Here is a 14,446-nt window from a genome sequence, read left to right as displayed (position 1 = left end):
GCTGTATGGTAAAATTTTCCAAAATAATGAGATTTTATTTTATATGAATTAATTATGCTAATTTATGCATAAATCATACTTTTTGCTATAATTCACTAAATAAAGCTCCTAGAATGCTAATTTTTGGTTAAAAAATTCTTTGTAGCAATCTTAACAATCGCAATTAAAAAAACTTCGGTTCGGAAATCAATTTCTTATGTATTTTATTGTTTTATGAATTTCTTATGTATTTCTTTGTTTTTTTACTTTTTGTTTTTTATTGTTTTTTCAATGGAAATCATTCCAGACTTAGTTCTGATCATAAACAAGGCAAAATTAATTCAGTTTAATCAGTAAAAGTAGAAATACATGTAATGATACATTTATGAATTTTGGCTAAATACACAATTTGCATTGGATTTGTACATGAAATCACGTTTATGAGCAATTTGGGGTCTGACATGCACTTACATAATGTTGCGTAATGTCGTAACCGTGTACCCGGGCGTCACAAATTTGGTCTCAAAATTTGCGCGAGACTTGAAAGTAAAAAGTCAGTGAGCGGCGAGGTCAAAAAAATTTGCGCAGCAGATATATCGCAAAAATTGTCAAGGGGGGGCCATTATGGCCCCCCCCCCCAGGAGAATTAGGGTTAACCCATAGGATGTTACCAAACAAAATCATGTGGGCTTGACTCTGTATATTGGTGGCTCTGATAAATGGTAGAGTCAAAGTTTGATAGAGAGTGGATGACCAAATTTGAGTTGAAGATAATATTGCATTATTTTTTTTATACAGCACTGAACTATGGTCAACTACAATCACCAATGCTGACTCGTGTCAAATGAACGAAAGAAACAGTGCCTCTTCAATCGCACTGATTTTAGTCATGCTTTAATCCAATAAACTCCTCTCTTATTACACCAAGATTTGTTTCTGTAGCTCTTTAAATCATTTTTATTTGATTTTTCAATGTATGTAAATCACTGTCAATTGATGGTAGCTGCACCATTTTTCAACTTAACTAAACAGTCATTAGCATCAAAACACAAAAAAAGACATAACACAAAAAAGAGGTTAATATATATACAGAAAACTGTGCTCCTACCTGTTCTGAGTACTGAGATTGTGATAGGGTCCGATTCTCTCTAGCCATCGACTCCCTGAATGGCGAGTCGTAGTCCCGTGAGGGCGTCCTATGACTTGAGCTCCGAGTGCTCTCCCCTAGGAAGGAGTGTCTTATAGATGAGAGGTTTGAGATATCAGAAGGGTTAGTCTCCAGGGCTGTGATCTGTTCTAAGATTGACGCTTGCTCTGACTCAATCTCCTCTAAGAGTGTCTGGACCTCCTCATGGAGCGGCTGATGTGAATTAAGAAAAGAGACATGCAAATACAGGATGAATAATAATAATAATAATATAGGATATTTACATTGCGCACATATCCACCTTGTTAGGTGCTCAAGGCGCTCCTATATTACCCGGCTAAGCTAGGCTTTCACAACGCACACAGCTTCTTGAGGAATTACTTCCTAGCGGTACCCTTTACCTCACCTGGGTAGAGTGCAGCACATTGTGGATCAGTTTCTTGCTGAAGGAAATTACGCCATGGCTGGGACTCGAACCCACGACCCTCTGTTTCACAAAGTCTGGAGACTAATCCACTGGGCCACAACGCTCTACAGGAATTAAACAGCAAAGGCAACTGAATCTTGTAACATCCATCTTTAAATACAAACCTCATGCCACATTAATATCGCAGAGCTACCAACCTCAACAAGAATATCTCAGTATGCTTAAAGCTGAAAATCAGAATTTTGGTGATGAAATCAGTATTTCAAAAGAAATACCAAAGGACAACACATGAAACTGAAACTTTATTTAGCATGAAGCCACCAGTATTCTTTTAATGTTTCAGTACCTACTAAATACGGAAAATTGGTATTACTTGGCAGCTCTGATATAGATAAAATGCATTATCATTGTTTACATATTGTTCATTCTTTAATTATTATCACCTCTACAATTTATCAATTCTTATTTATTACTATTAATCACAATAAAGAATACAGAATCAGAAACTACTTCTACTACAACTAATAAGACCACACGGTCCATGTATACTACCCCTGCTTCTTCAGCTGCTGTTTCTGTTACAAGTTCATACATAGTGTACGGCTAAGCCAGGATCCAACGACCAGGGACCCGTAGCACAAAGCTTAGCCATGATCGTAGAACATTTTTCTACGATTGATCGCATTGACTATACACTGTAATGTACAATCAATCATGAAAATCAAGCTTAAGATTATAATCTCTAACCTTTGTGTTATGGGACCAAAGGTGATGATACATCTTTAAAGAGTTTAGAGTTATCAAAGCAGAATATTATCATCATTATTAAAACAAATATCTATTTTAATATCATATTCAGACTTACATTTCTTGGTTCCTTATCAATGCTATCCATGGTGAGATAGAGAGTATGTTTGGATTGGTCTAAGAGATCTCCTTGTTTCTTCAAGGTATCCACTGTAATCTTATCAACTGGTCTATTCTCTGTCTCCATAGAGGCCAACACATGAAGCATCTAAACCAAATAGACAATGAACACATAATCAAACTTCAATTATCTGTCCTTTCCTTCATTCATATAAACATTATTTCCTTCCCTTTTCAAAAAGGTCAATACGTTTTAACAGGAAATAACCCAACTTCTTCTTGTCATAAAAGAATACAAATGTATATACCAGGTTTATTTATCACATTTTTTTTTACAGGTGTCATTCCCTAATATCCCTAATAGAAAAACAAGAACTTGTGTTTGGATATTCTTTGAAGAGCTAGAAAGGGCTAAGAGAAGGAAGAAAACTAAAGGGATCATGAAGCATGGCTTATAGGTAAATAACCACTTTGTCAGATTTTCAAAGAGCACGTAGTAGAAACTGTTGTAATGATTTTGTAGAAAATCAAAAAGTAATTTGACTGTCAGCCAATCAAAAGCAAATATTTGGGACTTGTTTTAATTAAACTGTTTGAGTTATGTTCATAAATGCATTTTATTCTACCAGAAACTACTGATCATATGAATGTGAATGGCGATACAATCAAGTCCATTTGGTCTACTATCCTTCAGTCCAATTGCTGGAGACCTATCATAACTTGGATTGATGATGATGATGTAGATGATGGTGATGATGGTGATGGGGATGATGGTGATGATGATGAAGATGATGATAATAATGATCCTGATGGTGATAATGATGTTGAAGATAATGATGATGATGATGATTACAACAATAATAAATGTGTATTGAAACATACCATAGCTTTTGCAAAGAGAGCTTTTGGTGATTTAGCTTTAGCAAGGTTAGATAGCGCCACCTGGTGTTGACCTTTCTCAAAGAGCGACTCGGCGATCACTACAGCACCTTCATCAAGTAACTTAGCAACCTGACCATCCTTAAGAAAAAAAGGAGCGTAAATTGTGAAACTACTACACTGCACACCTTGTGGATTGTGGACACACATATATTGATTTTTTAGTAACGCCTGCAGTAAGCACCTATAACTGTTTTGTAAGATTATTACTTTCTTATGTGTTCTATGAGAGATGTGAAAATAAATATTGAATTGAATCACTCGACAGCCACAAAGAAGACATATAGTGATATATTTGAAATCAGACTTTTCTGTGTGCATATATTGTGTAATTGTTAAACATTTTATAATAAAAAAAAAACATGTTTCAAGAGTTCAATGGAATAACTAAAATGTAAGGAGAGGAAACGAGAGAAGAGATGAGATTAGATGAAGGATGAGAAAAGAGAGAGGGATAGGGCAGAGGAATAATGGAGAGGGGGGAGAAAAGAGAGGGAGGACGACAAGTAATGTCAGTTTAAAACTTACCTCAAATGGTTTGTGGACATGTGAAAACATTGGTTTCTTGGGATGTAGGACTGCTCGATGACTGGTAAGAGAACAAAACATCAGAAACGTAAGGTGTCATTCAATTTTAGCCTTCCACATTTGCATTACAGATATATAAATAAGGGTAATAATAACAGTAACTTCCTTGAGAACTGTATAGAGTAGATACCATTATCTTATTATAATCAACAAATTCTATAATGAAATCATAACTGGAAATAGATGTAACAAGCTGGATGTACAATGATGAGTTGAAAACAGATGGAAGAGCATATAAAAGGCTAAATGCCCCCTCCAGACATTGTCTACAATGACATAAACAAGGGAGTGTTAAAAAGAAATAGTGGTTTCACTGACATTTTTGGGTCTGAGCCAATCAGATGCAAGGATTTCGGTAGCTTATAACAATAGTCAGAGCAAAATCACTGACTATTTGTTTCATGAAAGGCTCCCTTATGTTAACATACCTGGCCATCATCTTGAGATGATCTAATGCAGCTTCCCAGTAAAGAACACTCATGGCTTGGTATGCCTCACGACGATCACGCCGGTCGTTGGGATCTTGCGATTCCTTCCGAAGCTCTTCAACCTTGTCAGGAAAACAACATAAAGATTACATTAAAAGGAAAATCTAGGGTGTGATAAAGAAGATATTTTTAATTTTATGAATAAAAATATGTTTTTATAATGGTTTCAAATCCTATAAGTATACATTTTAAAATGTATTTTTATAACAAAATGTTTATTGTACCCCAAAACTCCATAACATAATAAAATCTTAAATGTCTGAAACCACTTTCTTTCATTTTTACTTCACTTCATGATCTGAGTGCAAAGAAATATGAAGAAATTCCCCAAAATAGGAACATTCTTGAATTCATCATTCAATATTACAGAAAGATTTTTCACAGGATTATGAATGGTAATATTCTTTTCCCAAATATAGGAATAACCCATATACATGTACCCATAACATACTTAAAGGCAATGCCTAAATGGTAAATTGTTGAGAATCACTGAGAATTTCCTAAATACATAAACTCACTCTTGCACTGAACGTTCTTCCCAGCTCGACAAGCAGCTGTGTCTCCATGCCATGATTCTTCTGACATCGGAGAACTTCCAGTCCTTTCTTGGCCGTCAGCCGAAACTTGCCAAGGTCCACTGGCCTGTGACAAAAGAGAATAATACAAAATGAACAGCCTCACTATCAAATTTTATCCAGGCATGTCTTTGGCACTCTCAGGAATCCTTCCAAACACAGTTCTTATAGACGTGTCAATGGCACTAACCAGTGCTTGCATACCGTTCTGTCACGTCCTGTTTTTGGAACGTTTTGTTTTGTGTGTCCTTTTCACTTTTTCTTCATATCTTGTAATATAATCCAGCCTTGTTTATCTTTTACTTGGGAGAATATGTAAAAAAAATATATTTAACAAGGATTTACATTTAATTTCTACAAGAAAGATATGATGACTTGTGTATTATATATTTTGAACTTCTACAAGAAAGATATGATTTTTTTTATTTTATATATATATTGAACTTTGTATTTTTGCATTAATTTGTCTTATTTATTGAAGGAAACCTTTAATAACAAGCTTTGCTTTTCAGAAGGTTTCTATTTCATTTCATAATGTTATATCATATTTTGCTTTATTTTGTAACCTTGTTGAAATTTTGGAATGAAATAAATTTGTTATCAATCAATCAATCATAGCATGTGTGTACATGCCTTACATACTTGCGGTCAACAACTTCTTCCCCAAACACTTTGTTCTCATAAACACCATATCTCTCTATGGTAATACTGCTGGGACAATGCTTCTGCCATTCATAACTGAATGATCCAATTTTATTCTGAATTGTATAATCTCTTAGAATATATGGAATCTGAAGATAAAGAACACATTATTCTTTGCGATTTCAACAATGATTACCAAGTCAATGATTCTCTTATCGATAATCCATTATGTTATTGAATGTTTATTTGCTTTCACATAAATTGTTACGAAAGCCACTCAAATCACTCCAACTTCCTCAAAATGTATAGACTTTATGTTTACGACAATTCCAAAACAACATTTACTTTCCGATGTCGCCAAGATTGCCCTCAGAGACCATAATTTAATTTTTCATATGTACTGATCTCAATCCAGATGAACCTCTACATAAACTCGCAACATACAGAGATTTTAAGAAATTTGATGAATCTCAATTTCTTGAAGATATTCGTAAATGTAGCATATTGTATAATAATGAACAGAGTGTATCAGAATCGATTAACCATGATGAACATGTATGGACTGAGTGGAAGCAGGCCTTTTTGGCGATTTGTGACAAACATGCTCCGATCAAACAGGTGCGTGTAAAACATAGGTTCAACCCTTGGATAAACAATGATATTTTAGAACTCATGTATCAAAGGGATTATTTAAAAGGTAAAGCTGATAAGAGTGATGATTTCAAAGACGAATATCGCAAGGCAAGAAATCTAGTCACCAGTTCTATCCGTGAGAGTAAAAAGAATTACTTTGATGAATTCTCTAATAAAATCAAGAATAATGCTCGTAAGCTCTGGAAGAATATTAACATGACAACTGGTAGCTCAAAACTTATTAACTCTATTCATCATGATCTATCACCTGATTTATTCAATGACTACTTGCTAAGGTTGATCGCAAAATTGCAAATTCGTTTCATGATAAAACATCTATTTGGAGAAACCCCGACTGTACTCATAGATTTATTTTTGACACAATACCTGATAGTACAGTTTTTGAATTACTATCTGACTTAGACAGAAATAGTAACCTTGATATTTTTGGTTTCGATTCGAAATTACATGTATTTCGGATATAGACATCCTAGACATCTGTTTTTAATTATTCGTTCAAAAACAATTCTGTTTTTGAGAGGAAATGAAAATACTGAATGAAAATACTCAACAAGAGTTACTCCCATCTAAAGGTAAAGGATCCAAAGATGTGTGTTATAATTATAGGCCAATATATGTTGTGTGTCATAAAGCTAACATAATAGAAGATAATCAAATTGAATTTGCACCAGTATTAATCTCATTGAACTTATCTCTATTGACCAAAATGCTTTTTTGAAATCACATTGTACGGTAACATGCCTCCATTGCGTTATTGATGATTGGTACGATGCATTGAGTAATCATAAAAAGGTGGGGGTATGTTTCCTTGTTATATCGAAATGTTTCGATAGTATAAATCATGAATTATTATTGTTCAAATTGAAATTGTTTTGGTATTGTTGATGTTGAATTCAAATGGTTTAAAAGTTATTTATCTAACAGAAGACAGTCTGTCCGATGTCATGGTCTTTAACTCAACCGATCGATGTTGATATTGGAATTCCACAAGGGGGAATCCTTGGCCCTGATCTTTTTCTGATTTTTATCAACAACATATTCCAAAGTGTTTCTAAGGGGACTTGTAATATATTTGCTGATGACGTTATTATTTATTGTACTGATCCATCACTAAACAAGATTGAAGAAAATTTACAAAATTGTATAGCATCAACAACTGGTATACTGAAACCGTCTCCAGATAAATGTTTCAATGGCTAATATCAAGCTCATCTCTTCTCGTAAATCAAGAAGTAGAGGAGAGCTAACAGTTGAACTTGATGGAATTAAATTGAAACAAGTAAACAGCGTTAGATATTTGGGTGTTGAAGTTTTTTAAACTCTCATCCATATACGCTCCTATAAAAATTTGCAACTCTTTGCACACATCACACAAACTATCCAATCCTTGCAATCTTTTAAACGTGTATATAAAGCTACCTTTTCAAAATAATGTCATTCTTATTCTTTTATCATTTGTCTTGCTCACCTATTAAATATTTGTCTTTTTTCTACAATTTTTTTAGTGAATACTTAATATGAACTTTGTTTTAACTTGTAATTTACTTAGAGTACTAGATTATTTCTTTTTTTTGTAACTTTCTATCATGAATTACCTATTGTCATTTTGTTATATTGAAATTTATTTGTTATTTTTATATACATTCGATGATTCTTTTTTATATTCATTTTTTTAACCTGTTGTATCAGGACTATGATGTAAAACAGCTGTGCTGATCATGTTTTTATCCTGTATAAATAAATTCAAATGAATAAATGAATCCATTATGGGAGCCTTCAGATTTTATCTATTCAAAAGCATAATGAAACTGGAAAACCACAAAAATGTCAATTACACCAGGATCACTGTATAAAAAAACACCAGAAAGAAGTACCTTATAGTTATAAATGTTCTATTATTAACATTATTATTAGATCTGCTGGTATAAAACAGGTCTATGTGACCAGTGATTTTTTCACTAGAAATCTAAATGAGTTTACTTTTACCGTCCTCTTCATTTCAAACTTACTTAGCCTTTCCACTGTAGAGCTGATAGACGGACATATACCAATCAAGCTGTTCTTCAGAATAACAATTGACCAATAGGGCGACAGGAATATTCAAACCGGCCAATCCCTGCTGATGTAGGTTACGTAGCTGGGCTCGGGCGATGAAGATGCTGGCATATAGGAATGCCTGGAAGGGAATATGAGAGAGAGATAAATCTTGAATACATCCATATATTTGAAAAAAGGTTGGTCAATATTCTTATAACAAGATTCACATTCAGAAAGGGGTTTTAACTTCTTATTCTATTCCAAATTTTAATGTGGTTAAAATAGGATGATTTCAGAGATGCCAAACTGTTGCAGAATTTTGATAAATGAAAACATAATTCAAATGAAGAAATGGGCTTTCATCTTTCCGCAGGATGTGTGCGTATTAATAGAGAGAAGATGAAAACTTGCATTACTCTATTAATCTGTAATCCTCTTTATCTAGTTTTCTATGTGTGTTGTATTTGAAAGTCAATATGCTACAGCTTCTTTGATCAGAGCAAGTTTATAGACCTCCCTTTACTCAAGAGGATGTTGTTGGACATACGTACGCGCTGCAGACTGCGCAAGCTACCCGTTAACACAAACGTTATATCACGCTTTTACGCAGATACCATGATCTGAATGCCCGAACCCGGATGATTATCAGTCTGTATCAAACTTGACTGTGATTGACTGCTGAGCCATGTTACCATGGTAGTTGCCATAAAAGGAAAGTTACAACAGTTGCAAGTCCTTTATGAAATGGACCCAAGGGGCCAATCTTACAAACTCTATGGAAATCCATCAGTGACAAGAAATGTGCAAAATGTCTTTTGTAAACAAAGGAGAACACACCGAACTGTCAAAAAATCAATAAATTTATGGATATACATTCATGTCTATAAAAAAGTTTGAGCAAACATGCATTTTATATGTCGACTTTGCTGGCTTTTCATACTTGCGATTGATCGGATCAATCACAAGTCTTTGTAAGACAGGACACAAATCATCAGCTATGTTACCTCAAGATCTAGAATGCACAGGTTATCAACCGAGGTGTTGTCTAGGTTCCTTGTACTGATCGCTAGACGGTTAAAGGTCACTTCAACGAACGACCCCAGGTCAGGAAGGATATCATCCTGCCGTACGTCCCACTGGAGACCAAGCCATACAAGACGTTGAAGGTTGGTGGTTCCACCCTCGATGGAAGCTGCAGGTGGAAGAACAAGGAAAGTAAAGACTACCCTGGTAGGGGATGCCACTGAGAATTGATTAAAAAGTCTGAAAACCATCTAGATTGACCCCTTCATGAAAAAGGTGTCCTTTTTTGGCTAAAAAATGTTTAAAGAGTTTGAACTCAGACCTTAGTCTGAAAAGTGGCATCCGTGTTGTAGAGGTACCGTGGCTCAGTGGATACGTCTCTGGAATTAGAACCACAAAGTGTAGGGATCAAATCCCACTGCAGCACTCACTCCTCTGACAAGGTGTTTACCTACACGTGCCACCCTTCACTCAGGTATAGTAAATGGGTATCCGGTGGGGAGAAATTCCTTGAATGTTTGAGCGCTTGATCAGTGCAGCTGTGCTACAACCAAGGTAATATAATCATCATCATAATAATAATCACTGAAACTTAAAACATGACAGAATTGACATTGATTTGAAGACTTAATCCAATGCTTAATCTATGTCCAAAATCTTACCATAGTTATTAGGATGAACACAACCTACCCAAATCCAACCAAACGTCTATCTTAACGCACCTTTGTCATATTCAGAGACTGTTAACTGTGTCAGGAAGTTCTAATATTATTTGTATGAACACAAAGCCCCCTAATTAACAGACAAAAGGTCAGTATTAACATACCTTTGTCATATTTGAAGACTGTGTTCACCATGTCTGGTATTTCTACATTTGTTGTTCGTATGAACACATCATCCATCATGAGAAAGGATTGTCTTGGATCAGGATTCTGGATGCCATACATCTGCTCAAACAACCTTTGCCGACCCTGTGATAGAATGAATAATAATAATCGTCAGTTCTTGTATAGCGCATAACACATTATGAATAACGTCTCTATGCGCTTCCAAAGGACTTGGATATTACCCTGGCTGTAGCTAAAGCAGCTTGGTGAAGCACATTAAGACATAACACTATAGCATAGATTTTTTTCCATAGATGTCTCACGGCATGAGCGGGACTCACATCCACTCACATTGAGATCAGACAATATGAGAAACAAGCGTTCTGACTGAGCTATTCTGCCTCTTAGATAAAGTGTTCTGACAGTTATATTGTTCCTCCTACCCTGAATCTTCAAGATATGAGAGTGGATTCTATAATTGTATATGCAGTGTTAGATCATCGTAAGTGAATAGATGAACTGCTTTAAAGCAATTATGATTTATCAATCAATCAGGTGCACACTTACCTGTTTGGTGCAGAGTTTAGATCGACAGGCTTCCAACCAATCCTCATCGTGTTTCTTCACCAATCCGTTCAACATGTGACCTGTGGAGATGGTACACATAAAAACAAACAATGATAATGTCGTATTTACCCAGGGTTGCCACTGCAATTCCCAAAACTGCTCTCCCAGCGGTAAAGTTATTGATAACATGATAAAGTTATTAATACGTTCATTATGATACTAGGATTACTGATAAAGACAACAATTTACTGGAAATCGCTCAGGACAAGGCTTAAAATAATAAAAAGCCATCTAAGGCCATTGCCACACATGTACATACCATCTAGATTGGCCGCAATACCTCCCCCCCCCCCTCTTCTCACCAGTCTTGGACATTTGTGATGCTCTATTTAATCCCATTTGTGCTATAACACACAAATGTTCCCTCTAGAAAGTGAACTTGCCTTGCCTGAAATATCGAGAAATTTAGTGCCTGTCGGGAATATTATCGATAATCAGTAATCAGCATTAGAGTCAGCTATCATGCACAGTTATTTTCAACCCAAAGCATGTTGTGCTGTAGAGCAAAGACAGTACTTACAGACTTCACTCAGTCTTTCTGCACCGAGCCGTTTCAGCCTCACGGACAATCCGTCCATACGTTCTTTCTTCAAGGGTAGCTCTGTGATGGGACTAAAGGGCGCCACCTGTAGGCTGACCAGGTAACAGGCTGCAGCCATCTCCACCACGTCAGAGAGTGATACAGAACCCTGGATGTTGGCCAAGAAAAAATATTCAGGGTTCCCAGCTTTTCAAGAAATCAAAGTTCACTGATTTTTCCCTGAAGTTTGAAAATTCCCTGATAATTATTTAAACCCATTCCCAGTTTCGCATGTTTTCTAAGTTGTTATGTGAATTACATGTATTTTCAGTATAAAAACAAATAGTGTAAAACTAATTAGTACCACCATAACCAGTCATTCAATGGATGTTGTTTTGATATGCAACAAAATATAACAGAGTCTGAGTGACTACCGTGCTTTCGACTTTTGGGCTGATCAAAATTCTATGATTTTTCCCTCATTTGAGGCATTTCCCCCCGATTTGAGGTATTTAAAAAAATCAAATTCCCTGATTTTTCCCTGACTGGAAAAAAAGTAAAATAATCTTCCGATTTCCCTGATGGGCTGGGAAGCCTGTTCTTTAAGATCTTACACAAAATGATGGTCCCATTTTGGCATTGACTTGTTTTAAAATCCAACATTTTTCAAAATGCATTTTCTTTCAATTGATTTCAAACATTTTTAAATAAATATTTCCTATCTCAACCCTGAAGCATTGTAACAAACAGAACACACTCGCAGTGATACTTGATTCCCCTTTTTTTCAAGTTTCATGCAACAGATCCAAATACTTTCAAAGTTATGATACTAAAAAACGTAATTAGGGATAAGATTTCAATGTGGATACCACAACAAAGTCAAAGTTCATTGAACCTAAAGGACCTTTGACCTTGATCATATGACATACATGTATTTTTTTGCCGCTTTGGTCTTAACAAAATGAAACACTACCAAAAAAGTAAAATTTATCTGTCACAAGTACCTCATAACTTTCTATCGAGTAAAGACAAGGATGCCCCCCCCCCCAAAAAAAAAAAAACATCAAACTTATCTTAAAGCACATTTTGAAAAATTAAAATTCGTTAATTATCTTTTTTTTTTAGAAAAGAATCAAACTCAATCCGTTATTTTTTAATACTAACCACAACAGCCATTTTCAGATAAAGAGTTGCAAGATGGAAGAAGATTTGACCTTTGACCTCCTGTACCACGGCATCACCTTGAGGGCGCTGTAGGGCATTCCCGACTGTCGGCATGAAATCACTGGTCTGAATCAGCAGTTTGTCCAATCTGAAATTATAAAGAAATTTTTATTTTTAGACGAGCTTAAAAAAATTATGTTCAGTACCCTGAATAATTCATCAAAAACAATGGGCAAAAAGTTTTAAAAAGAGAGAGAAACAATCCCAATATTTTTCCCCCTACAGGTGACCATTGCAATCAGCATTGGTTTTCTTCTTTAAAAAAAAAAAGTTTAAGTGCTTATTCATCTGCATTAGACACAGATACACATAGAATATGTCACAATGATTTTTCATTCTTGTTTATATTAGATTCTTGTGGTATATAATATTTTTGCATAGGTGGCCATTTCGCCACAGAAAAATAATCTAGCAGCCATAGGTTTTATAATGCACAGGGCAAGATTTTCTTACTGAAATGCTCTCAAAGAACATATTACATCTCCTGACCTATTGGTTAAAAAGATAGGCCTACTGTTTCCAACTATGAGAGTATCAACGTAAACCCGTGTCTTGAACATGAAATATGGGCAACTATGAAAATATTGTATGTCCGACCACATTTTTATGGGACCATCCTTAAATGATGGTGGAAGAGCCAGGGTGTAGTGGTTCTGACTCTCGCCTTATAAACAGAGGGTCGTGTGATCGAATCCACCGCGGTCTAGCGTCCTTTGGTAAGGCGTTAATCCACACTTTGCCACTTTCGACCCAGGTGCTAAATGGGTACCTGGTAGGATGCGAAGATATTGTATATTTGAATTTGCCAGCGCCATAATGAAGCTGCGATGCATGCAAAGAATGCTCCCCAGGGAATGGAAATTGTGCACTTTTCGTGGGGGATTGAAATGAATCCAATGACCGGGGTAATAGTATGCTGTGAAGAGCTTTGAGTCGTTCTGGGAAACGCGCTACCTAAAAATTGGCTATTATTATTATAAATGATTTGTATCTAGTTCATATGAAAAGTTGTCTTACTCTCAAATCATCATGGCATAGCTCGCTCATGACAAGACTGGAGAAAAATGTGGGTCAGACATATAAAAAAAGATAATTATTTTATACAATTGCACATATAGTAAAATTGAGTCTTTGTTCATTTTATGAATTCCAACAACATAACATAATGGCTGACAGACTGCCTGAAAATGCTTTTATATCTACTAACTGACTTACGCTTGAATCTGTAGGAGGTTGTGACTTGGTGGAGCTGAGCTTTTAGCAAGACCCAGACTGACCAGACTGTTGACCGCTAGCAGCAAACGGCTGTAGACCTGGACAAGAACACTGTCTGGATGACCACTATTCTGGCTTATCATTGTCTAGATAAGGAAAGAAGAGAATAAGATATCAACACAAAATTAAAGATATCAATCATTTTCCATTTTCTAAATTGTAGCTCCCTTTCCCTTTCACAAAGATGAAAATTCAAAGTTTGCAGTTTGGTAAGTATAACAAATAATTTACTGATGCAAAAAGAGTTGCAATCAAACGCAACTTCAAAAATCAATCGCAAATTGATTTTTAACCAATCAAATGCATGTATATGGGACCTGTGCCAGATTTACAAAGTTGTGTTTAAACCCAACTCTCTCTCTCTCTCTGCAACGGGCCCCAGACCTGGGTCCCGTCTTACAATGAGATATGATTGATCCAATCAATCTGAACTATATGGAAATCCATCATTGTCATATTTTTTTCCACACAAAATTACACATGGTCCTTTGTAAAAAAAGAAGCACGATGAATTTTAAACAAAACGATGGACGTATGAATATGCATACAGCATACCTAGAAAATACTTTGATCAAACATGTAGTTTATAGGTTGAAATTGCTAGCTT

At 35.5% G+C, this 14,446-nt stretch overlaps 1 protein-coding gene across 3 annotated transcripts in view; it reads right to left on the bottom strand.

Annotated features, from left to right (window-relative positions):
- Positions 1–14,446, bottom strand: part of LOC129279186 (RANBP2-like and GRIP domain-containing protein 8) — a 49,837-nt gene that overhangs the window by 25,532 nt on the left and 9,859 nt on the right. For all 3 annotated transcript variants that reach the window (XM_064111650.1, XM_064111652.1, XM_064111651.1), the window contains exons 6-18: positions 13,780–13,925; positions 12,505–12,652; positions 11,341–11,509; positions 10,761–10,840; positions 10,193–10,337; positions 9,348–9,535; positions 8,316–8,482; positions 4,954–5,077; positions 4,376–4,497; positions 3,888–3,948; positions 3,303–3,440; positions 2,419–2,568; positions 1,088–1,339 (exon numbers count right to left, since the gene is read on the bottom strand). In XM_064111650.1, the coding sequence (XP_063967720.1) occupies positions 1,088–1,339; positions 2,419–2,568; positions 3,303–3,440; positions 3,888–3,948; positions 4,376–4,497; positions 4,954–5,077; positions 8,316–8,482; positions 9,348–9,535; positions 10,193–10,337; positions 10,761–10,840; positions 11,341–11,509; positions 12,505–12,652; positions 13,780–13,925 (1,890 nt within the window). The remainder of the gene's footprint in view (positions 1–1,087; positions 1,340–2,418; positions 2,569–3,302; positions 3,441–3,887; positions 3,949–4,375; positions 4,498–4,953; positions 5,078–8,315; positions 8,483–9,347; positions 9,536–10,192; positions 10,338–10,760; positions 10,841–11,340; positions 11,510–12,504; positions 12,653–13,779; positions 13,926–14,446) is intronic.

The sequence above is a fragment of the Lytechinus pictus genome, chromosome 16 (genome assembly GCF_037042905.1).
Source record: "Lytechinus pictus isolate F3 Inbred chromosome 16, Lp3.0, whole genome shotgun sequence".
NCBI lineage: Eukaryota > Metazoa > Echinodermata > Echinoidea > Temnopleuroida > Toxopneustidae > Lytechinus > Lytechinus pictus.
The sequence above is the reverse complement of the archived record's forward strand: the minus strand, read 5'-3'. Positions and strand labels throughout refer to the sequence as shown.